The sequence below is a fragment of the Manduca sexta genome, chromosome 4 (genome assembly GCF_014839805.1).
Source record: "Manduca sexta isolate Smith_Timp_Sample1 chromosome 4, JHU_Msex_v1.0, whole genome shotgun sequence".
Taxonomy (NCBI): domain Eukaryota; kingdom Metazoa; phylum Arthropoda; class Insecta; order Lepidoptera; family Sphingidae; genus Manduca; species Manduca sexta.
This window is the reverse complement of record NC_051118.1, coordinates 5264718-5292410: the sequence shown is the minus strand read 5'-3', so window position 1 is coordinate 5292410 and position 27693 is coordinate 5264718. Positions and strand designations below refer to the sequence as shown.

Genomic DNA, 27693 nt, shown 5'->3' with positions numbered 1-27693 from the left:
AAATGCTAATAAAATAATTGTAATGACAATATACTTCGGATTCATGTATTTTTGTACAGAAACATGTAATAAGCAAATATTAAGTACATTAACGAAATGCTCAATTGAAATAATTATTATTTATACTCATAATAAGGTTTAGTGGTGTAGCGAATATTTTTCAGTTATATCTTAGAACATACAAGGATCTTTTTAATCGATTAATATTTTTTTTTGAATTATTACATTCTTCCATTATTAATTGTGGTTATAGCTTTTTATTGTATTTATATTTTTTGTTTACCGATAGACATAGATTTGGAAAGGCTTTTTAATATTAAAATACTCACTACATCACTAAGGTTGAAATCTATGAAGAAAACTTCTAGTCTTAAGATCGAGACAATAACACTATGAAATTACTCAACTCTTGAAAAATATTTTTATAGAAATTTTATATTGTAGATTTTCGACAAGAGCTCGCCTTTTTTTCGGCGGTCAAAAACGCGATATCGTTACCTGTGGGGTGAGTGGAACGGTTATATTAGTTTCAGCGGTCTTACGGCCCAATGTCGACACTCGGGAGTATATCATCCGAGCGAGCATTGGACCGAGTCCCTAACCCCTGTATACCACCGGCATACCAACCAAAACTCCTGTTGACCTTTGGGGCCCGAGGTATCTTGCTGCACTGAGATAGCTGCGCGGGACCCTTCCTGCGGATAAGAGTTCGCCTGACATGTAACGTAATTTTTGGAGTCGATCTTAGATAAGTAGTTTTGCTTCATAGATCTCAACCGCTAGGACGTGTACAATTACGTTAAATCCGTCCATATTTGGATCTCGTTTAGCGAACTAGAATAACTATGTTTAGTTAATGCCATTCTTGTATTATAAGTCAATATGTACATTTTATAAATTGTATATTTTTGTACATCAAATACTAATAAAAGATTATTATAACTTTTTTTATTTCTTTACACGATTTCCCAAATGAGATAAGGTGGTTGATATTTTGAAATTTTTGAAATCGAAGACTTAGGGGCCGTTCAAATATTACGTAACGCATTTTTTGAAGATTTTTAACCACCCCAAGTTAGCGCGCCGTAACATTTAACATTTTAAAATTACAATTTTTTTCTAATATTCACAATTATTTTACGCAAAATACCGGAAAGTCGCTAAAATACCTTTGTTATTGTTATAAAATAAAAAAAAAAACAATGTTACATAACGCTTTGTACGAGACCCCCTCCCGCCCCTGTAACGCGTCGTAACGTTTTACAAGAAAAATTGCGTTACGTAATACTTAAACGGCCCCTTACTCTTACTCACAGATATAGAACATACTGGTGGCAGGCGTCTCATATGTGAGAGTCCGCCTGGGTAAGTCTGGCAATGTTTATTTCTGCCGCCAAGTAGCAGTGTAGTCACTGTTGTATTCCAGAGTTAAGGGCATTGTAGCCAGTATAACTATTCGACATAGTCTTAACATCTCATGTCTCAAGATGACGAGCGCAGTGGAATACCAAACAATACTCTGTAATTTAAGGTGTTAGATTGTGTTTCTACTGTTTATGGGCGGTCGTATTGCTTACCATCAGGCGAACGGCATGCTCGTCTCGTCATTCATAGTTTAAATAAAACAATATATATAGAAATCATAACTGTTAGTTTTGATTGATTAGTTATATTCGGCACATGGAATTATTACTTACTATGTGCACCCAGATTACTAGAACTGAATTATCATTCCTGTAAATCGGTAATGTCTAGTCCTGATGCTATTAGTCCATTTGAGAAATGGGACTATGTTGATGATACACTATAATAATTTACGAGGATAAAAATAAAAGAAACCATATCAAACTTTTATTTACTTTATTATCTATATATCAATTGTAAAAGGGGGAACCAGTCACTCGCTATCACTCCGTGTCACTACGTCGCTACAGATCTCAGCCATTTACACATTTATAAAGAAACATCAACCGAAATAAGGTTAAAAATTCACAAATACACATTTAATGTTGATTAAAAACTATCTTACCGCTAGTGGGCGCGGGCGGGCCGGGAGACCGACGGCGCGACGGACCACACTGATCCACTGTGGGCCAACGCGTCGGTCGGGACAGACCGCAAGTGCTCTGCCCCGGCGGAGGCGTTGGGCGGCGTCCATGCCCGCTCGCCCCCCGCCTACCACTAAATAGCTCACCCACGGATTTAGCGACACCGGCCACAGTTCAAATTCCCAATGCTATAAAGCACCTAACGTGAATCAAGCGGACCAACTTATTCTAATTGAATGTAACAGAGAAACGTGAACATTGCCATGCACCATATAGACGCTGCGTCGACTGACGATACTAAGTATTGCACTGTATCTGAATATGCTGAGACGAACCAAGGTCTACCGCGTACAATTGAACACATACATACTGTGAGTTACGCTAACTTATCCAAACGAAATTTACAATTTGGAACCAGCTCGCGTCGACCACAGCGCACGGCGGACTCCGTCGATAAAATAGCTGCTTAATAACCAACTTTGTCAATCGGACACTATATGAAATAAACATATTAATTCGCGTAACGTCAACACCGTGCGCTGTGGATCACGCAAAACTTTATACCAAACAATTTTTAATTCATCGATAATTTTATCGATATACATATATCGTGATACCGAATAGGGTAATTTTGCAAAACAGCCCCAAAAATTGCAAGTACTGTGTATTTACACGTTCTTAAAAGTACACCTTACTACAATCTTATCCAAATAGTATGTTATTCCTTGCGATAGTGTCAGACTGCGCGAAACTTTTACAATCTACGTTTACGTTAAAAAAATAAGCTTACTCCCCGAAAACACCACTCAAACCAATTAACAATAAGCAATAAAATTTATACAAGAGATGCCAATTGATATTATTTAAATACTGTTACAATTCATTTCACATAAATCATGTCTCCTAAAGATTTGAATACAAAAATAAATCGTGAACTCTATTACACGGGGACTGCGAGCCCAACTTAATAAAACTCAACAAGAAAATAAAGTATATCGATTGACACACGAGTGTTACAGGCACAGTAAAAATAAAACATCCCTTAGCTATAAGTTTACTTGGTTATCCTTAGTCTAGAGGGAATTATTCCTACAACATAAAATGAGACAGGCCCGCGCTGCATCGCCCGGGGACCTCGTTATTACGACGCCCCGGTGTACGGTATACAGGTATAGTGTATATAGCGTGGAGGCGCCGCCGCGAGGCCTGCATTGGTGTAGCTTACTTCACTATGTGTGGTGCGGCCGACCGGTCACTGCTCACGATGATATGAGCTGCCGAACGAACACTTATTAAACCATACGTAATAATTATAATAAAACTTACACAACACTGTGGTACTCTTAACGTAATATTTGAGATGTATTCTCATGATTTATATCGCGTTGCTATCAAAGGAAAGTGAAATTGGATACCACATTAACAATTTGAACCACAACAATTCATATTTTTTGTGATATAATCATAATAATGGTAAATCGACAAAAATATGTAGTATCCCAAAACATGGGTAATGTATTAAAAACAAAATAATAAACATGCAAAACAATAATAAGCAAAATATTACTACCTTTTAAAGGAAAGCGGTTGTTTATCCGTTCCACTTCGATTCAGTTTATTTTTTATTTTATTCATAATATATTATTATTGTAATAATATATAACTATGTCCTTTTATAAACTATAGGTATACTATGTAGACATCTACACTCCTCCCTTAACGCCTAACATCTTAAATACACTGCAACAAACAAAAAGAAAAAAATAGATCAGAAATAATAATGTACACCAAGCTTACCTATTGTGCAAATTAAAAAGCTTTACGCATGCAAAATAATCGAGAATGTCTCTCTATACAATGGACACTTTGTTATAAATAATATTTGCTCTGTAAACTTAATGAAAATAAAAAAATGAATTAATATTTTTAATTAATGTAATCCTTTATATGATCAATCCCTTTGACCTGCCTAATATTGCTTAATTTATAGCTCAAAGAATAATCTTATGATCATTGTAAACTAATAATATCAATTGATTTTTTTGACTAAATAAAACTATAAATATTAACACAAGTCAAAAACACTATAGACTGCCTGAAAATCATGGCACTGTACTTCACACCAACCCGAAGTCTGTGTAGTAGTCTGTCCGATAATCAACTTAGTAGTAGAACATACCACATTTGTATAATGCAGGTATGTTATTTAAAAATATTATAAATTTGTATGTGGTATGTGTCTTTACTAGGCGACAGTAGAAATTAATGTTTTTTACTTGACTTATTTACTTTTCTTAGGAAATATATTCTTTTTTTTACAAATATGACAAGTTTTACACGCGTTAAAATTTGATACTTCTGATATAACTGTCGTATGGCGATAAATGTGGATTGATGCATGAGTGACGTCACCGCCACAACGATGCATAAGTGCAAACGAGATAGGGAGATTATAATTATTATCATGTCATTAATCTTTGCCATGACATTAAAAATTAAAATAGGCTGGCTATGATTGGTAGAAAATGACTACTATTCCAATCACTGTTTCGTCATCGCCAAACATCGCTCACTTACAAATTGGATATTTTGATTAATTCATTCTCGGGATTGGAGCATAATAAAGACTGGCGTCGTTTATTGTAATTGGCAGTAAGTCTATATCTAGTGTTAAAAATAATGTCGATGATGTCAAACGATATGTCAACATGAACTCACCGACTTGACTGTGGCCTTGATAAAGTCCTTCTTGTGCGCGAGGTCGAACTCCGGGTAGTGGCTGTACACTTGTTTGCACACCGTCTTCATCGTGATCTGCTCCAGGTTGGCGCCCTCGAGAATCTGTTTCACGTACTTCTTTATCTCTTCATCCTGTGAACAGTGTTAACGTGTCCGAATCCGTGCTGTACTGGTGTGTTTTATGCTGGTAGATAGCAGTGGTGAATGATCCATATAATATAATCGCCACTGGTAAGTAATATTATAATGAAAATTATAAAGGAAATGATATATTTTAATTAAAATTTTTAGTATCCACCACTGGTAGACTGTGTTTTCAACAAATTCCAAAGGAGAGAGGTTATTTATTGTCATATTTTTTCATATTTAGTGATACATTTTTAACCCGCGATGCAATTTACGGCCGTTTTCAATAAACAATCCCAATCTCAATCTTCAATCTGATTCCAAGAATGAAAATAACTCATTTGTAAGTATATCAAAAAATCCTTTGTTTTGATTGGTCCATTTTTGAGATAGATGGAAAAAAGCGATTGGCATCGTTTATTGAAAATAGCGGTTAAATGATAGTTCTCGCGTTTAATTTCATAGAGCTTCGAAATGGTCCCAGTTTAATTTTGTGGGTATATAGGTCCACCTTGGACTTAGAACACGCAGAGGGGAACTCCTCAAAAACAAATAGGAATATTTCACTTCGTATTAAATTCAATTAGAGATGTCTAAAAAGCAAATAAAAACCTTTTGACAAAAGAAAAACCACTACAATCCAAAAAATAATTGAACTATGTATGTAATAAATTATAATATTTTTGTCGCGTTATCTTGAAAGCATTTATAAGATAGTTGGTATACATTTTGTTGGCCACCAAACCTTTACACCGCGACAAACAAAGGTTCGCCACTACACACATCAATTGCGCTTTTAAACAGCTCAACTTTTCTCTTATTGTTAAAAACTGACCAGTGTTAAGATCCTGGACCCATAACCTGATAAATTATATGTATTCAGTGACAAGGAATGAACTAAATTGTTTTTTATTCGATTAAGTAACATAGACAATAAGATAAAAAGTAGACATAGACTAGAACATAATGCGTAAAATATTTTTAATAAAACTACATGATTTCAGAAATTATTAAAACAGAAGCAATTTAATTTCTTCCCAAAGCGTGTTTTTATGATTATATGCACATAAAATATATTTTTTTGGAGTCGTGCCTATTTTATATTACCAGCTAAGTTATCTTACCTAACAATTATATACAAAAACAATGTTCAATTTAAATGTTCAAGTAAAATAAAAATAAAAACACGCATTGTAAAGAAGATTACATTACTTGTGTTTTATTATTTCTTTTTAAATATATAGTTCAATTATTAAAATTGCAAAAATATATTTCAATAGGGTACCGGACTCATTTTTATTCTTTACTATTATCAAATATTTACATAATATAAATTATAACACAGACGAAATTATTAAAATCCGGTAAAAAAATCAACAAGTTATAAGTCTTTGAATTTCGGCGGAAGGGGTAATTAACAAGAAACAGAAAAGAAACGAAATACCCACATGTGACGTCATCGGGAATTACAACGCGTGCGAACCTGAAGCGATATCCCCACTTCGCGCCCACTTCTGCACATTACAATATTTTAAATATGAATTACTCGCTCATTTTTTAACCAATTTCTATGCAGTTTTCGCAGGAGTGCTTCTTTTTCATATTATTAACCATTACATATAGAATAATGTACAAAATAAAGCATAGGCCGGTCCCCTATTAACCAAATATATTCTGACAGTTTATTAATTTTTTTTACCAAACTAAATATTTTATCTCCCCACAAAGTAGTTTGTAGTAAATTTACTAGATATGTTCAGGCATGTGTCGTGACCAATCGAAACGGATTTAAGAATGTTGGTTATCCCTAATTTTCGGGCTATCTATAGTGTTTTTAACACATACTAACTGCCAACTATTTCGTTAACCCTTTATTAATCAATCATAGCTTAACATCTAGGTATAAATATATTATAACACAAGCTAAACCTCGATACACAGTATTGAGTAAGCTATTACAATGAATACATTACGATGTCATTGACGTGCGTTGTTTACGAGATGGTGAAAATGGCAAATGAAAATAATGAAAAAAATATCTATAGTTCATGCATTTCATGACATAGGTGTGTTGTCCCTTTTACTATACACTACTAAACTATTATAATACTTGTTCACATAATGATGATCACCCTGGGTATATCGATTCGTAGAGGCTGGCAAAATTGTGTTGACTGGCGAGGGATGACAGTTTCTTGCCTATCTCTATATTAAAAATAATCATAACTGTCCATATCGTGTGTCACGTGTGTCGCGTGGGTGCATCGTACGTGACATAATAATACAAGCCTTGTATCATATACTATCTCACTGTTAGGATCGAGCCTCTTCCATCACAGTGGGTCAGGTCCACCAGACTGGCTTAGTGGGAGCGAATTTCACATACCATTTGTAATTCTTATACATATAGAATCCTTAGGTATGTGTTAGTATATGCATAACAAAGATTTAAAATTTGTAACGATATAGTGTGTTGAGTACTCACAGTGGGCGGCCGCTTGGCCTTCTTGTCCGCAGGCGCGTCGGACTCGTCGCCGCTGTCCTCTTCCTCGCTTCCCTCCTCCTCCTCCTCCTCGCTGCCCTCCCCAGACTCTTCTTCCGACGACGCCTTCTTACCCTTCTTCGCCGGTCTGCCTACCGCCTTGCTTGGTGCGGCCTTTTTCTTGCCTATTTATGAATAATATTGTTTATTATGCTACCGTAATCAGTGCCTTCCATCAACAAGCATTCGCCAAGCTAACCAAGACTACAGTACAGACGAATAGAGTTATTGCCTGATTGTCCTAATTCAGGGCATTTAACTGCAACCTGTGAGACAACGATTTCAATTCTCAGGTCATTTATATTTCCAAAGTCCAGACCAGTTGCCCGCGGTTGGTTTTCTTCATAGGTCAGTTCAAGGTCTGTCAGTTCAACTTGTGTAAGATAAAAATAGTAAAAATATGATACCTGGTGGCGTTGGCGCTTTCCGCTTGACAGGCGTGGCTTTAGCGCTGGAGTTCTTGGCCACGGGTCCCTTGCGGCCCTTCGCCACTGCGCTCGGCCGGCCTCGCTTCGCCTTCGGCTCCTGATGTATAATAAGCTCATCATATAGTAACGAAAAAAGTATTTTCCAGTAACAAATTTTAGAAGGTAGATGTACGATTATACACGACATATTGTGTTAAATTAACTGCATTAATAACTTCATGATCTTTTCTCTCTATTGTATTGTTTTAGCTGTGTTTTTTCAAAGGTATATTCGTGAACTAGAGATTTTATAATTATTAGTCTCCGGTGCGGGAAGCATTTATAATATATTTTTAAGGCTCAAGTATGCCCAATTTAGCCCCATCAAATAATACTTCAATCTCCACCACGTCCAGTGTGTGTGCATAATTTACTTACATCAGACTCCTCCCCTTCGCTTCCTGACTCTCCTCCGTCGCTTTCACTCTCAGATTTGTCGCTGTCCTCTTCACTGTCTGACTTCGCCCGCCGCCCTCGGCCCGGTTTACCCTGTTACAATTTTTAAATATTACCTGCCCTTATTTTTTACCATATTATATCATGTTTATTATTATGTTCAATGAAACTAGCATCGTTTATTAATTGACGGTAATAATGAAATACAATAGCTGAAAGATATTCGTATGACAATAATAGTTATAGTTGAGTGAGTCACCTTGCCCTTCTTGCCACGCGGCTTGCGGCTGCGCTTGGACTGCTTGCCGGCGGAGCGGCGACGGCCGCCAGACTTGCGCTTGCGCACGCCGCCGCTGCCGCTCTCACCCGCCTCGGGGTCGAAGTCCGAGTCCGCCTCCTCCGACCCGCTCGGGTTGAACGAGCCCTGCGTAAACGACTATAACATAATCTGTTCCCTCATACAACTAATCACATAATTATTATAAAAACAAAGGTATACATTTCAAAAAACCCTCTCGAATAGTTGATAGTGGGTGTTAGTCCATAAAGTAGGTTCAATTTATGAAGAATCTTTTCAGACACTATAAAGAAGTGACTAATATAAAAAAAAGATTATAACTGTTATAAAAAGCATATCAAATACTAGTAAATCCCGCCATATCCATTGACGTCACACCTAACACTGCCTAAATAGTCCATAAAAAGTGTGTATAACGTGAAAGGGGCGGGATTTATTTCCCAAGAATTAGCCACTTTTATCTGCATAGCATTAGTCTATTTCCCTTATCAAAGCCTTTTGCCTTTTGTACCTTACAAATATCACACTCCCACTTCTTACCAGCTATGTTGTTCCCGAGTTATAGGGGATGGGCCTAGAAATCACATCAAGTGATTCAATCATTAATCATGGAGCAGTAGTTATTCTATCGTACTTACATCAGAATCTTCAGATCCCTCTTTGTTAGGTTTCGGTCCCTTGACTTTTGTTTCTGGATCAGTTTCATACTCTTCATCGGAGTAGCCTGTGAATTAATTAATTATTATCGCATTTTACTTTAAAATTTTTCTCCATCAGAATATTTATGGTATGTAAACTGATGCCAACTCATATTAAATTAGTATAGTAGACAAAAGGCATAAACTATGCCGCCTTGTTCATCATCATCATCATTTCAGCGCTTGAATCGTCCACTGCTGGACATAGGCCTCCCCCATTGAGCGCCACAGGGACCGGTTCTGGGCCGCCCTCATCTATCGGACTCCGGCGACTCTCACCCTTGTTACAAACCAGATATACACTGGTTGGTCATAGGACATGTCAAAGTTACGTGGGCCACTATGAGGAATACAAGTATCCTACCACAAGCCTCCACTACACTGTTAATATTTTTTTTTTCTAAAACATTAATAGCAGGTAAATTAGAGGGTAAAGATATGAGCTGTGGGAGTAAACTGTGTGAGGTAGTTCGATGTCGGTGTAACAATTACCTCGGTTGTGCACCTTGACGGCGGCGGAGCGCCTCGGGCGGCCGCCGGGCGCGGGCGGCGTGGCGGGCGGCGCGCGCGCCACGCCCCGCGCGTGCGGCGAGTTGGCGGCGGGCTGCTGCAGGAACCCCACCAGCCGCGCCGCCAGCTCACTCGGGCCGCCTGCACACACACACACACATCGATAATGTCATACTAACTCTTAGCGTAATCGTCACAATATTTGCACTTTTGTTAATAACGTATTTATTTATTTATTTATTTAATAAGGTACACCAACAGCATACATATCCGTAAATCTAAAATAAAAAAGTATTGCGTGTTGACAATTGGCTGATATGCATGCCACTTACAGGTATACACAACGTTCACAAAGTAAATATAATGTAACTAACAAAAATTATTACTTAGGAGGAATAAAATTAAATTTTATAACAACTTTTATAAATAAACAATAAACATTAAACAAAGGTATTAACTAACGTACGTAAAACTAAGTATTAATTATTACTACTTGTATTGATAACACTGCTATACCTTTCTTATCCAAGTCGAGCATCTCGCACATGGTGCGTAACTGCTTGAGCTCCATTTTGGTGGTCTCGTCCAGCTTTGCCTTGTACTCCGTTGATCCGATCGCCCATTCGTACCCCTTGAATTTTTTGATGTTCCGTTTCACGTTGCGATCCAAACAGAGTTGCTGTGAAAAACAGACATACGTTAAAACTTCTTATATTACTCAAATTAAATATGGTAATGCTGTTTTTTACATGTTCAATTTAAGTACAGTATTATCCAAATAGAATAGCAACTAGACAGAAATATTTTGCCCCTTGACGTTCGCCAGTTTTGCCTACAAATCTTACTTATAGTACACCAATCAATCCTGGAATAATCTTCGATCCGATACCGAGAATAAACCAATCAAATCAAGTCATAAGTAAGCATGTAAAAAAAAATTTGTTCTAATTGCTTCACTTTCGCGATGGACATAGGCGATTGGGATCGTTTATTAAAAACGGCAGGAAAACACCGCAATCTATGGGAGCAACTTTAACACGAATACGAGATAGGATAGGATGCGATAGGTTGTTGCCTATGGTTGTTTACCTTCAGTCCCTGGGTCAGTTGATTTTTGTGCAGTTTTGTACCAAGCCGGTGGCCTTGATGGAATATTCTAGTGGTATTGCTGATAAAACTAACTCACTCATGAGTGCAGTAATTACAACAAATGACTGACGCTTGACGTCATCTGCAGCGATTTTTATGTTCATATTTACAAATCAACTCACCCCATACAGATATTGATGAAGCAGCTTCTGATCTTGCGTCTTGAACCGCGACAGCGACACCTCCACGTTGCTGATGTGGCCGAGCGGTATGCCCTTGCCGGCCGGCAGCGGTACCGGTGGTTCTGTCGGCTGGAACAATAACAAAACATTGTTTTTTTTTAAACCCTTATATTATGTTATTTTTTATATGGACACCATAAGGTAAATGCGACAAATGGTAAGTGGAGTAGGGTTCTAATATACTTGTTGATTGACAATAAATCATTATGCCCTGACAGTCTACATAATTACTCCGGCTTGTTCGATACCATATACTATGTCTAGCCAGTTGTTCCTGCGCCGTGCATTACAGTTTTGGGATCACAATAATATTAACACTAAAAAAATTAAAAATTATAAATATGAAACCCCAAAAAGCTTAGCCAATTATTAGGCCAACATCTAATAATAATCTATATAGCCTTACAGCCTAAAACATAGGAATATCTGTAGAAAATAGAACTGATTCCCTCCCAAGAGGCAACGGCTTTAGGGTGGGTCTATCCTCTCAGTTGCCTTAGGCACTAAATTTCGAAAATGCGCCATCTGTTGTAGCTTGAAACATTACTGGTATAACGAGAAATATATGGCCGAAAAAATGTTCCGCTTGAAGCACCGAAAAATTTATTACGTGAGGGACCCGCGTACCTATAACTTAATTTTTAAGAAAAGATGTTGCATATTCAGTTTCTTTACATTGTCAAAGCCGGACCCCGGCCTTACGAAAACGAATCAGACTGTCGGTACATTATCTGTCTACACCATAAATGTAAACTAATATCATAACAGATTTGAAAAATAAATTTTAATTTTTGGCCGTACCTCTTTCTTGGGCTTCGGTTTGGGCGCCTCCTCCTCCTCTTCTTCCTCTTCCTCCTCGTCCTCCTCTTCGTCGCCCTCTTCGTCCTCCCCGTCGTCTTCTGGATCTTTCGCCTTCTTTACTGGTTTCTTTGCCCTAATCCAACATAAATCAATTCGATCACTACCTTTGCTAGGCGTACGTGTTAAGTCGTAAAGCCGCGTTCCTATTGTTCACGTACTTGCATGAAAGTAACCATTTGAGTTCAAACTACTCGCATTTAGCTTGCGAGTTACATGCATGTTTGTTGTTTACATTTCCATTATTCAAGCTGCACGCAGGTTGCAGCTTATGTGCATGCTGCTAGCGTGGTCGAATCGCGGCTTAATGGCAAGACAAGCCTAGATTTAGCTTAGCTTCAATCAATCAGTCTATCTCCATCAACTGCTGAACGTAGGTATCCATTCGCCACCGCCACATCTCTCAAGTGACCCGTCTATCATGCCGCAGGGCATCCTACACTACGTTTACCAAATCGCTGTCTCCCTTCCGGCTAAGTTTATATTATTTGTAATCAAACAATAAACCTTACATGAAGGAACAACTAAAGAACCATTGTGATTCCTAGCAAAAAGAATATAATAGTAACAGTATTGCACTCACTTGTCTTTAGATGGTTTCTTCTCCTCCTCGTCTACATCGTCGCCCTCCTCGTCCTCCTCCTCCCTCTTCATCTTCATCATCCTCATCTTCCTCCTCAGTGTCCTAGAAATATATTTTTAAATAAAAATCTACATCAGTGACAAGTAATAGAGAACAAAATATTTGGAGATTACACCGAAAACCGGTTATAGCGACATTGAAGGACCCACTGAATAGCCGGTATAAACGATACTCTTCTTATATGGCTTTATTTAAAGGGACCTTACAATTGAGTCGTTATAACCGATGCGTCGCTATAACCGGATTCGTTATAACCGGTTTTTACTGTATTTACTTCTGTTATTTTTTTTCGGTTACTTTTCCGATACTACAATTCGCCTGCATGTAATGGCGGAGACTTCAGTCTAAATAACTGTCTACCACCAGAAACTTGCTTGCTGGTTATAGCGCCGAATTAGGAATTTTCTGCAGTTCCAATAAAAGAATCACTAATTTCTCACCTCTTTCTTCGGTTTCTTCTTGGGCGGTGGTTTCTTTGCACCTTTGTCGTTGGATTTTACATCATCTTTTCATCATCATCATGAGTTTCGCCATTCTCCTCCTGTTTGTCCAAAACACTTTGTTAACTATCTATTTATTATACCTTTGTAAGTGACATCCATTTCAATGTCATTAGCTGCTTAGGGTGAGGTGTTTTAAAGCAAATCAAGATTTTAGAAAAAAGTATGGGGGGGCACGCTGTGTCCGCGAGGCACACTCTTCACGTAAAAACGGCACCATGACATTGGCTAGCCATTAGTTAAATGATTATATTATTATTTAGTAAATGTACAAATAAATTAATAATTATTATAATTAATTGCGGCGATAGCCTAATTGGGTGTGGAACGAACTGCCGAGACGAATGTCCGCAGGTTCAAAACCGAAAGGGACGCACCTCCGACTTTTCTAAAAAAAAATATGTGGGTATTCTTTGTGAATTATCGCTAGCTTTAACGGTGAAGGAAAACGTCGTGAGGAAACCTGCATACCTAAGAAGTTCTCGATAGGAATTTCGAGGGTGTGTGAAGTCTACCAATCCGCACTAAGCCAGCGTGGTGGACTAAGACCTAATCCCTGTCAGTAGTAGAGAAGGCCCATGCCCAACAGTGGGACAGTATGTAATACAAGGCTGATATTATATCGTGGGTCCTCTCTGGTTTGCCGGCAAACCCGACAGCCACATGACATTACGCGTGTCACGGAAAAATAACCTTATTATGTAGTACTAGCTTTTGCCCGCGGCTCCGCCCGCGTTATAAAGTATTTCAGGCTAAAGTTTTCCGTTATAAAAGTAGTAGTTTCCCGGGAGCCTATGTTCTTCCCAGGGTCTCAAACTATCTCCATATCAAATTTCATCTTAATACGTTGGGTAGTTTTTGAGTTTAACACGTTCAGCCAGACAGATGCAGCGGGGGACTTTTGTTTTATAATATATTTTTAGAACTTTTAAGAGGAACAATCCCGTCATACATCATTGTTGCATAACTTTAACCGTTTACGCAGCGCAGGCAACAGAAGCTCTCAAAACTAATAATTTTCTCCGTTTTTGCAACATGTTTCATAACTGCTCCGCTCCTATTGGTCATAGCGTGATGATATATAGCCTATAGCACTCCAGGAACAAAGGGCTATCCAACGCAAAAAGATTTTTTCAGTTTGGACCGGTAGTTCCTGAGATTAGCCATTACTGCTCCGCTCCTATTGGGTATAGCGTGATGATATATAGCCTATAGCACTCCACGAACAAAGAGCTATCCAACGCAAAAATAATTTTTCAGTTTGGACCGGTATTTCCTGAGATGAGCCATTACTGCTCCGCTCCTATTGGGTATAGCGTGATGATATATAGCCTATAGCACTCCACGAACAAAGGGCTATCCAACGCAAAAAGAATTTTTCGATTTGGACCGGTAGTTCCTGAGATTAGCGCGTTCAAACAAACAAACAAACAAACAAACAAACAAACAAACAAACAAACTCTTCAGCTTTATATAATAGTATAGATATAAGGTTATATTCTCGTGACACGCGTAAATGTCAATGTAGCTGTCATGCTTGCCGGCAAACATTGAGAGGACCCACGAGTATTTTATTATAGGCACCGACTCCAAAATTGGTAACCAGTATAGGTAATGGTCAATTATTAGGATTTTATATGACCGAGGAAAAACATACCATTGTGTAACAAAATTAGCAGACGCTTTAAACAATTTTTTAGCTGTATTGTGTATTTTAGTCTTATTTAACAGTAAATACCTAATACATTGGATCTAGCAAACCAGTGCTTCGCCGTTTCGCCTTTGGTGACTCGCCTTAACCTTTCGGCGGGCTTTCAATGACGGAAAGCAATCGCTCTAAAAAAATACGTACCTTTTTAGAATCAGCCTCTGCCTTAACTTTGTCGCTCTTCGAGTCTTCTCCGCCATTCTCGTCGTCCTTGCCGTTTGTTGTTGTTTTTGAATCTCCTACGCAACAAAAAACGTCGCTGTTATAGTAAAAAAAAAATTGCTTATATTTCTTGAAGACCTCATAGCATCGTACGGAATAAGAAAACCTCAATATCTTCCATTAAGATTTTTTTAGGGTATGTTAAAAAGTGGGAAATCATCAAAGATCAGAGAATCAGTGAACACAAAGAAGACATTTGTAGTATCTAAGTTTTATCATACAGTTTCAACCATCTACTTTCTGATCGATTTATTATATAAGTCTTATTTTAATAACATTTTGCCGCATATCCCACTGAGTCCTTGTGGCATTCTGTTTGTATTATTTATCTCCTACTTAATTCAGGAACTATGATGTCCCTGAATTAAGATGTAATATATTAATTGGAATATATCCAGTCATTATATGCCCAATTGTAAAAGTTACTGTTTATTACTGAGAAAAGGGTTAAGAAATTAACTAAAAACAGCATTGTTCAACGTTATCACAAAAAATACCCAATATATTTTATAAGGCTACAATCAAGTTTGTGTTCATTCACGGGAAAACAGTTTAATTACAACACCGAAAACGCAAAATTTTAACAAAACAAAGCCTGAAAGTAACACCTTAGTACGTTTATATATTATTTTGTAATGCCATTGCTTTATTAACCGGTCAACACTCATAGACAAAATTAGACCTATAAAAAAAAATACCGCAACTTCTCCACTTCCAACTTTGACATTGGCAAAATCATCCTCTGTCAACGATGGGACCACAATCTAAAAACTAAACTGAATAAACACCTCAATAACAAAAAATAAATAAAACCCGTAAACAATTCGGCGTCACAACAAGCGCTAAACAATTTCGTGGACGTGCAATGACCGATAACGTCTGACGCGAGTACGCACGGACTGCGCTCATGCTGAAGGAATTACGTTAATTCCTAATTACTTTTGCTGTAATTGAAAATTTCGAATTCGATTTTACGCACATTTCAGGCGTATCTATTGAATGATCTATTGTATGTGATGGAATTGACAGACCTAAACAAATTGCCTATTTGAAAATAAGTTTTACTTTATTTCCTAAATATAATACAGTCGAGTATTTGCTCATTAAATAAATATTTGATTTGATTGATCAAAAGATTATGTTCTATTTGCCAGGACCATCAAAAACGTAATAAATCCAGATAAAATTATATAATTGAAAATATCCCACGATTTAATTTGTGTTAAAAGCCAAGTTACGTGCCCTTGTTTCTCTGCTTCGCCCCAAGAGAAGCCAAGTCCTCCTTAAATTTGGGTAACCGATTACTCCGTGATTTAAGTCTGGACTACAAAACTTCGTTCTAACCCATTTTATACTTTACAGAAAATTACGAAAAGGTTTAAAATCCAACAAAGGTACACATATTTTGTCAGCACCGGACGCGCAACAGGTATATCACGCCGTATTTTCTGCAATAAAAAATTGTGCCCTTGAAATTGTACGTAGTATAATATTGCGTCACGGCCCTACCTGCGCAAATTATTGACCAAATTAATCACTTTACAGTTTACACCATATTCAAATAAAAAAGTAATAATAAAACAAAAATATTTATATCCTGCTTTTCCATTGTTTTTTTCTTTTTATTTTATAGGGTCAAGGCTAAATGAGCCCATTGCACCTGATGGTAAGTGGAGTAGGTCCAATAGAATGTCGACTGACGGGAGATGATTACCCCTCGACAGTCGACACAATTATGCCGGTCTTTTGGAACCGGATATACACAGGCTGAACCCCGAACGCGACACACTGACATGGGCCACTGTGGCGGATTTTAATGGCTTTTGTACCCGAGCAGATAAAAAATATATCCCACAACCCATAAAATATCAACAGGGGACCGTCCTATGCTTGATTTTGTACATTATTCTATATGTTATAGTTAATAATACAAAAATGAAGCACTCCTGCGCAAACTGCATCAACATTAGTTAAAAAATAAGCCAGTAATTTATATTTCAAATATTGTAATGTGCAGAAGTGGGCGCGTTGTAGGGATATCGCTTCATCTCTTTCTTTTGCACGCATCGTAATCTCCGATGACGTCAAATGTAGTAATGTGGGTACTGCGTCTCATTTCAGTTTCTTGTTATTTACTCCTTCCACCGAAATTCAAAGACTTGTAACTTGTTGATTTTATACCGAATTTTAATAATTCCCTCTGTGTTATCTTCTATATCTATCTATAGTTATAATAAATCTGTAGAGAGGTCAATTCTGTACATGAAATATATTTCCAAAATAGCTATCAGGGGGTGATTAGGGATCGATACTGATGCCAAAAATGCAATTAGTAAAATTTTTGTCTGTCTGTCTGTCTGTCTGTATAACCGTTATAGAAACAAAAACTACTCGACGGATTTTAACGAAACTTGGTACAATTATTTGTCATACTCCTGTGCTGGTTATAGTTTTCATCACGCTACAATTAATAGGAGCAGAGCAGTGAAGGGAAATGTTGGGAAAACGGGAGAAGTTACTCAATTTTTTAAGCTTCCGTCGCGTGTGCAACATTAATGGTTAAAGCTACGCAGAAATCATGTATGAAGGAAATGTTCTCCTTAAAATTATGTAAAAAATATCCCACGACAGCATATGTCTATCTTTTATGGTTGACTCACAATAACACGTGTAACTCCCGATAGCTTAGCAGTTCGAAGCTTTCTCATTATATTTGTCTACTCTTACGTTTATAACACTCTCAGTCATCCCTAATTAAAAAGTTAAAATTATTAAATATTCCATAAAAAGAATCATAGAAATCGGTATAGAAACACCAAAGTTATACATGAAATACGCTAATAATAAGCCATCACGCGTGAATACTGAATCATGCTATAAGCTTCCTTCGATTTCACCAGGATCCCATCATCAGACCCTGACAGGACAATCGGACCACCTGCATACCACCATACTTAAAAAAACATCCCGACAAATTGAGCACCTCCTCCATTTTTGAAGTCCGAAATTCACGCGGGCGAAGCTGCGAGCGGAAGCTAGTAATTTATATAACGTAAATATTTGATAATAGTAAAGAACAAAAATGAGTCTGGTGCCCTATTGTGTATTGTACTTGATGTCATATTGAAGACCTAACACAGGTGTTGTTATATAGAAAAGGACTGTTTCTGTACATTTAGATTTTCCTTCCTTGAACACAGTATAAATCAATCGAGATAGACCACGTTAGTATAATATCCTTAAATCCTATTACTTGTGATTCATGTTTACGCAATACTAGTCAACGAAAAGTCAAAATTGTATACCGAAATATCATGAATGAAACATTTACTTACGAAAAAGTATATAATAATCACTTTTCATCCCAAAATAAACCACTGCCTAGTTGATGTATGAATTATTCAGTTCTATAAACGATAACGACAAGCCGTTACGGAGCGGAGATGAATTAAGCGGCTGTTGCCTACATTACGCTGGTAGAATCTGATATTATTTACTTATACCTGAATTAATATCGACTGGTATGAATGGTGAAAACACGTCATGTGTTCAAGTAAGCCGGCACACATACAATAAGCCGGCATATTCCCTCGTTGCTTGACATTACATTTACACTGCACATACATTATACTTACCATTAGGTCCAGTGAAATAAATTTATAATCGACAACCTAATCATAGAATAGTATGGTAATATATAAAACACTTTATTTAATGACTAAAAAAGGTTCACAAACTTTTACACATTTACATTGTATAACATAAAACCATGTCCGCTCTGGGCGCGCGGACTCAGTAAACTGTGTCGAGGCAAACGTTAGATTTCTGGCAGAACCCATTACAGCTATCATCAAACTAAATAACCTCCAGAAATCACGTAGTTTTCTTTTCGACGTTAGTGATGTGTTTTAAACTATTTTTTTACACCGACACGGAGAAGTCATATCATTGCACCTGATTTTCGGTAGAGTGGGGTCCAACACAATGTCGACTGACGAGAGATGATTACCCCATAGCAGTAGACACAATTATGCCGGCCTGTTTGAGCCGGATATACACAGGCTGATCCCGGAACGCTACACACCTACGTGGGCCATTATGGCGAGTTTTAAAACCTTGGTCGCTATCCGAGCGGATATAAAATATTTTTTACTACCAGCAAACTTATAGCCGGAGAAAAAAATCCACAGACGACGACACAACAAAGCAGTCACTTGTAAATATTTTTTTACAAACAATTATAAGGTTTATAATAAACGAAACATTAATGAAGAAATTTGGATGTTCGGATGTTTGTTATCTAATCATGCATAGCCGTTGAATTATGAATTAATGTGGATGTAATGTGACACACACTGACCATGAAACGTGGATTAACACAATTTTCATCCCGCCATGCGCTCGCGAAAGTCAAGACTGTACAGTTCGCGGTATTGTTTCAATCTCACTTAATATTATAAATGTGTAAGTATGTGAAGATGTAATTTTATGATGTTTAGATGAATGTAGAAATTGCTGAACAGATTTAGGTGTTACTTCCCACTCAGATACGTCAAGGCTTGGATTAACTCATAACATTAAGGTATTTTACCCCGGAAACAACAAAGTAGGCCTTTTACTCCTTTTATTCGCGCAAACAGAACCGCGAGCACCGCCTAGTTTAACATATTAATACCCAAATCCGAATACACCAAAGAGTACTAGTATCTTATAAATTAAACGACAAAAAATAATCTCACAGAAGCACGATGCGCCTAAAAGTATCTATACGGCGAATTTAATTTACACACTGGCACACTATCGAAGCGTTCAAGGTTAACATTCAATTGGCCGGTTTATTCGAATTTTAATTATTGATCAAACTATCAATGTAATTTACTACCGTCGCGTAGATAAGGACGAGTTACATATCCTATGGTAGTTTTAAGGTATTCTTGTCTATTGCACATATTCAACGACAAAAGAATAAGTAAGGCTTTTTGGAGTGATTATGTGGGTCTTCAGCTGGACAATGCCTTTTCGCTACCTACCGATAATGATCAGACAGACGTTTTAAAAGTATTTGTTTGTTACAATTTTATTATCAGTGGGTAAATATGAGCGAAAAAGATTGTAAAACGTCCGTGCTCTCTCATAATCGAATACCACGTACCGATTTGACAACTCCATACCTGAACTGTCAACTTTGTCTATAAAAATTCAGACCACCTTCTAACGTTATATCTGGCCAAAACAGCGTTCGAAATTCCTCCAATAAGCGCCATCTATTGAGGAATGTCCGAAATAAACGCTATCCCGTGTCTACTACATACAACATATACATATTTATGTTTTTTGACCATTCACTAAAACGTGTATCTTATCTCAAATCACGCGCATAAAAGCGAAAGTCGCACAGATATCAATGCGGAGATACTAAATAAACACTATATTGATGTGTCGTTTCGAAAGTTACCTTTCATGTTTGGACCTACGCAAATCTTGGGTAATAACGTATCATGCGGGACGCTGTATAAAATTTGCGAGCCTATCGAATATTGATCGATTTCACTTTAACTAAAAAGTAAAACACCATTTTTCAACAATTAGAAATAACAAATCAATATGTAAGTATACAGCCTTTTGTTCGCAAAATAAAGTGATGGACTAAAAACATTTATTCTTTAAAATTCTACATGTGCCATTAAAACTATATAAATAATTTAAGCTGTTTCGTAGATTAGTCTAAACAAATAAAAAGTAAAAAATATATATAATGCCTTTTTTGGCCTTTGGCTTTGGTAACGTGCGCATATTGCGACTTCGATCTTCGGGCAAGGTATTTCCGCTCAGTGACCAGGAGTATGGAGTAAGGGCCAGTATGAAAATACACGTCGAATTGAGAACTCCCTCCTTTTTTTGAAGTCGGTTAAAAATGGCTTTTCTCATTATATGGAGCCTACCATAGCTGGCGAAATGTAGGTCTATCATGTCTGTCTGTCCCTGAAAGTGTATTTTGTAAACATCCCTGGACTTCGATATTGGACGCTTTACCGAAGACAGGCATTTCAATTTTATCTCTTTGTATACCAGTTTAAAATTATATTCATTGTTTTTATTTTCATTACAATTCAGGATATCAGAGATAAAATATTAGTTCTCGTTATCGATTGATGCGTGCATTACATTGCAAAATGCATATCTCTATGGCAACTGTAGCAGTCATCAAAATGATATATTAATGTAAATTGTAACAGGGGAATAATTGTTTACTTTTAATTTGAATAGGCAATAAATTAAATAGCAGGTCCATGGAATATTATATATTTATTTTCTTCTACATTTTTTTGGCTCTATTATGTATTTTTTTACTGTAAGAAAAATATCAAGGGTACGTGTTATCGGCATAAAATTGTACGTGTTTATCCAAAACATGATCTAACTTCTAAATAATAGTTTTAAGATTTTTCCGCGGTTTTTTGTTCCCGTGACTAAAGGCAGCCAAGTTTTCGAAACGACATGTCGGGAGTAATAAAAAAATATATACATAAATAGCGCGTTTAAATCCGAAAACTAATCTAAATAAACTAATCTTATGTCGATATATTTCGTATTAAGACCTCATTATGGATCTAACTTGTGTGCCCAAAAGCAATACCCACTTGAGGCCCACTTAGTGAACATAATTAAACAAAACCACAATAATAATATAAATTTTGTTTTAATATTAGTAATCAAATCCTGCACATATGCAGTGTTTGTTTAGTTTTTTTTTTGTGACGTTATGAATGCATTTGTTTTTTTTTTATAAAATTGGTCTGGTCACTTCTTATTTGATTTTTTGCTGTTTATTTTCTTTTTATTCATTGTTATTTGTCGTCGTCGTTAGCGTCTATTACCAAAGAGGGAAATTTATAAATTTACTATAGATTATACAAAGTTACACTTCACTAACAAAAAAAATATAAAGAGGGGCGAGGTACAACGAATACTTTAATTGCACAAGCATTAATATATTCGACTCTATAGGATCATATAAGTAGTATTTAAGTTGGTAAATAAATAAACAAAATTAACTATGTTGTGCTATACAAGCACATTAGACAATTTGAAATAAAATTTATAGGCTTTTTAAAAATGATATTGTCTAAACACCAATTGCGTAAACAAAGGGACGATAAAATAACGATGACACAAATTCTTATTATCAATAATACGATTAATCAAGATTACCATCACTCATAAAAATAAAATTTAACGAATCATCAATTTAAATTGTTTAAATACATGTTATCCAAAAGTCTATTAAATAATATCTATTGTGTATTGCATCTGTTTATCTCTTGCGCATGCGCAAATGTAATGGCGTGGCGACTACTTGTGCTATTTTAAACTCTATCGAAATGATATAAGGCAGAAATTTTATAAAGAACTGCGATTATTGTTATATATACTGGCATACATATGCATAGTTTTTGCCCTGGTGTGCGCTCAACCTTACCTTCAGGTCATACACCCATCATAAAGAGTTTAATAACAAAAAGGTGTATTTGGAACCACACAACATTATTTATTAAAGTAAATTTAAAATAAATATTAGTATTACTTCAATACTAGAGCAAAACATTATAACACCACATAAGAAACAATTCGATAATGTGCAAGATTATTTTGTTTGTTTACTTTCGCAATATCATGTTATTCATATTATAGTTATTATGTTAAATTCGAGTGTTTATCATTCCTTGACATCGCGCATGTGTCGCTATGGTGACAGGCAGAAATTCACCCAGTATATTGTCCCATAAAGTCGTTGAATTCGGTTAAGAATATACCGATTTGTATATCTGGATGAAGCCTGTTTGGGAATAATAACCTGTGACTAAAAATGATTTTGGAATGAACTTGTAATATGAATCAATTATCATCAACGTGTCAGTTTCAAAAATCTTTTAACGCTTCAAACTTTGACAATCATCTGTTCAAATGATTGCGTTCGTGTTTTAACGAGTTGCGTGTTTTGTTTATAAAGTATGAGAAATAATTTATTTTTATTGTAAATGGACACAAAGTTTGTCAACGCGTTACTTTACTTATTATTTATGCAATGCTTTGTGTAGTCATAACAAATTAAGAAATGTTATTCATTGTGAATTTTCATTAACCGACTTCAAAAAAAGGAGGAAGTTCTCAATTCGACTGTATTATTTTTTTTTATGTTTGTTACCTTAGAACTTTTGACTGGATGAACCGATTTTGTTGATTCTTTTTTTGAAAACTGGTGCTTCCCGTGTGGTCTCATATGAATTTCATTGTTGTTGGACCCTTGGCACAGGTTACCATTTTTTATAACCAGTCAGTTAAAACTTAATGTTATATTTTTATACATAATTATTTCAAAACACGCGTTTCTAGTACCAAAAAGGTGCATGTAACAGTTGAGAATGCATTGCGTGCGTTTAATCGCAACATGATTAAAGTAATGAAAACCTAGCACAATTGATATGAAAAGAATGACACTAAATACAATAATAATATGTTAATATTTAACAGCTCGTCTCAACGTTTGATCATTTAAAACATTAAAAACGTTTGTTGTACCTTATAACAGTAATAATTACTTATTATTATAAAAAAAAAAAAAAAAATTTAACTTTTTATAAATTTTGTCAACTAGATATTCTCATTAACCTTTTCTGTTGCCAATTGTATGACGTTGTTTACAATAGTGTTTATAGACAAATTTTTTAGTATATAATTGTTACTCATTGATTCAATATTTTTTAGTACTTTATAATTTTCTTTTCTACTTCCTATTATTGTTTTAGATTTTAATTCAATATGTTGTTAGTGGTAAATGCTGTGTTCACCTATTAGTAGCACACATATCAGATGCTGTACCTTATTGTTTTTATAATATTGATTGATGTAATATGTAGTGCTGTCGGTGTACCTTATTACAAATAAATAAATAAATCCTTTCCGCTGCGATGCACACCATTTGCGCTGACTACAACTCAAATGACTAAATTATGTACTTACAAGTGTTGCATATTCGAGCCGATGGGTCCCAGGCTAAACTTAACAACTACCAATGCTTATGATTGCTCTGAAGTTAGTCACGTCATTGTTACCGTTTTCAGAGGTCGAGTGACAAATGTGGAGGTAAGGAAGCTGTTAAAGTGATTTAACTCACGCTAGCCATAATGCCATTTGTACACCAAGAGCTAAGTTAGTTTAGTTAATACTTGTATGCAGTAGGCAGACCGCTATGTAACACTTTCATTACGGCTTTTCACTTTTCGGGGGTAGTCACACGTTATCAGATCCACATTTCGCCTATGTTAAGTCCCATTTAATAAGCGAGCATTGTGTACAGTATGGCGACATATTCTGACCGGTTTGAAGTGAGACAAGACATCCTCTACATCTGACGTCACCCTCTATTCCTCAGAAACAAAGACTGACTCCACTCGTGACCAACTTCAAGCCGGCCGTGACTAGGCTGCCTTACTGTTCATCATTATCATCAGCCACATAAAGTCCATTGCTGAACATAGGCCTCCCCCAAGGATCCCCAGACGGACCTGTCGAAAGCGGCCTGCATCCAACGTGCTCCTGCGACCTTTATCAAGTCGTCTGTCTGTAATTAATTGGTCGTTTGCCTTACTGTAATAAATATGAAATGTATTCTCCGCTATACGGGCTGAGACAAACTAAAGTTGCTTAGCTCTTGGTGTGCAACAGGCTTAAACTTTGGCGCGAATTTTCTTTACGTTTACCACTAACCTTACAAATATTACGGACATTAATGATACCAGAAAAATAGTAAGTTTACATGAACTCCAACATCAAGAGACTCATGAGCTGCTGATTTTGAGGGGAAGGTAAAAAAAAAAGGCGGGAGAAGGTGTTATTAATGCCCGGCATTGCCGTCCCGTAAAACACTTCATATGCTTGATGCAAGTCTTCCCGCCAACAAGCACCACGCTAGGGCTGCTGCGACTCCACATTTAGGGTTGCCAACATAACCAATTAGACACAAAAAAAATGTAAAACACACACATGAATATTAGAATGGATAGTGACAGCCCCGCAGGTTAATTGCCATGTAGATGAACGCTGACATGTGAACACATTGATAAAGACGGTGTACATCACCGTGCCTGACCTGACTGTGTCTGCGTGTCCCCTGTATCTGGTTGATCTACATCAGCGTTACCTTGGAGCTGGGCATCTTCAGTCTTGGACTCACCCTTGGAGTCCTGTGATGACTCGTCTTCTGTTGTCTGCCCATCGCCTGCACCAGATTTCTTATCTTCATCCTGTGGGAAACGGGGTTCAGTTTTAATTCCATATTTATTAATTTATATTAGTCAATTATCATTGGTTATAAGTTATCGAATACATGGTACATATCAAATTATTAATAATTTATTGAATTTTATTTATTAAAATTTAAATCTTAAAGTTACATTTGTATTAGAATTTAAACAATATGGAAGTGAATCTAATTAAATATAATATAAATTAGGTACGATTTTTTACTTCCAGCATCATACACACTGGTCTAACAAGTTAAGTGTATAGTATGTTAAAAATACTTTGTCAATATAATAACCTTTGTTAAAGGGTCATGGCTTTGATATTAAAACGAGACTAATATTTTTTTTATTTAGACATTGTTGTAAAATAGAATGTATTTGTAATTCATAATGGATTAAACAATGTAGATATTGGGATGTCGATTATTAGTAAAATATGACAGATTTACATTTATTTGACGATAACTATTGTTAGTCTGTCAGACTATTTTGAACTGATATACAATTTTTGTGTAATTTTGGTACTGAGAAGTCAATTATTAGTAAAATATTACAGGTTTAAATTTGTTTTATAATAACTATTGTCAGTCTATCGGTCTATTTTGAACTGATATAAGTTTTGTCTAATTTTCATATAATTGTTCTAAAAAGGATATAATATTGTTGTATGATATAGATGATTTTGCACAACGGCCTACAATGTAAACAATAATCTTTGAGTTATGTACTAGAAATTTTCTATGGTAATATGCAAGTTTACATACATTCTATACTGCAAATGGAGTTTATTTTTTATATTACATGTGGAAATATCTTATCTTGATTAAAATAAGTATGATCCTATATTTAGGAAGTTTTTTAAAAATACTATAATGAAATGACATACTTATCAGATTTCAATGACAAGCATATTGTATTTCATAAATATAGTCTCATACAGATATATTTACATACAAAAACATAACAACAACATGAGTACAATTTATACACAAATAAAAATAATCACAATGTCTTGAAAAATTTTGCAATAATTTCCAAATCTGTAGTAAAACACCATTCTATCGGTGTTCTTGGCGTCATTGCTACCGGCTGTATTCCAATATGAACCTTATGTCTGATAACGTAAGTCACAAATTGCAGTGCTCGTATCGGTTCCGTAGGAGATATACACTTGTGTACATATAGTTAGGTAAGTGTGAACATAGAAAGGAATATCAATAACCACAGAATTAGTCGCCAAACCTAATATTCACATGTCTGATACACAAACTACAACGTTCTCGCCGTTTCGCTCCTAAAACAACAACTTTCAGCTTAGGAAAAAAAATTAAAGAGGTCAGCAATAAAGGCCTCCGAAAGCATACCCGTTTTATTTACATCGCTTGGCGAGTTCCGAGCGTAAATAACGACTCGCGAGGCCGCGACTCGTTGGAACAAAAACATATCACGCCGTCTCGAAAATTGAATAATCGCAAGAAACCAAATATCAAGGTCATGCGGATTTCATATCAATGTCATATAACGTCGTGCACGTTAACAAAGGCCCTGCAACGAAATGCAAAGGGGCGGGGGTGGCTAAAATATACAAAATCCTGAAAAATATCCCAAAAGTATCAGTTTCGATAACCGATCAACGTGGCATATACAGTTTTTATTGCGAAATATTGACTAATAACACATCCCTCCGTGGCGTAGTTCCCGCTTTTAGCGGGAAGCGAACGTTCTGTCAGCCATGTTGAGACGCAGGCAAACATTAGTGATATAACACGGAAATAACACCACTTCACTGCTCAAAAACTTCCCATTACGTGCGCACCAATACGAAGAAAATAAGAACAAAAACATATTTCACAACTATACCTGATTGTCACTGATTTTCGCTTTATCGGTATCACCCGACATTTTTCCTACGAAGAAATTGAAAGCGAATTCCAAGCGTCTTCAAACACCGGACAACACAAATGCACGCACCCATAACATAGAAAAAAAAAGGTACAACGTTTTGTTGTCTCAATAGGAATGGAGTGGTTTGCACTTCCTGGTTTGAGGTGACCGAGATAAATATTACATTTATTGAATGATAATATCTCAATAATTGATTAAATTGGATAGAGTAACTTAATGATAAGAATGGGCTAAAGATTATTAACGTAAATAATAGTAAAATAAAAAAGAATTTACTTATTAATTACATAAAGACATATACTTATTATTACTTCATTTTTTTAAAAAATACTTTGAATTACAATTCTAATGTGATAATTTTTAAGTTATTTAACTTTGTGACTTATTTTCTGTATAAT

General features: G+C 36.1%; 1 protein-coding gene across 1 annotated transcript; it reads right to left on the bottom strand.

The window, feature by feature from the left end:
• Positions 1-1843: 1843 nt before the first annotated feature.
• On the bottom strand, positions 1844-27405 carry LOC115448426 (protein DEK). Its single transcript, XM_037440865.1, is given in 19 exon segments — positions 1844-3322; positions 3619-3788; positions 4767-4919; positions 7399-7580; positions 7863-7980; positions 8301-8411; positions 8578-8742; positions 9255-9340; positions 9807-9965; positions 10341-10503; positions 11096-11224; positions 11957-12089; positions 12597-12659; positions 12661-12698; positions 13097-13167; positions 13170-13197; positions 15009-15103; positions 25237-25390; positions 27251-27405. Coding segments are annotated over 18 exon segments (1899 nt in total). The 5' UTR covers positions 27293-27405; the 3' UTR covers positions 1844-3322; positions 3619-3779.
• Between the last annotated feature and the right edge of the window lie 288 nt (positions 27406-27693).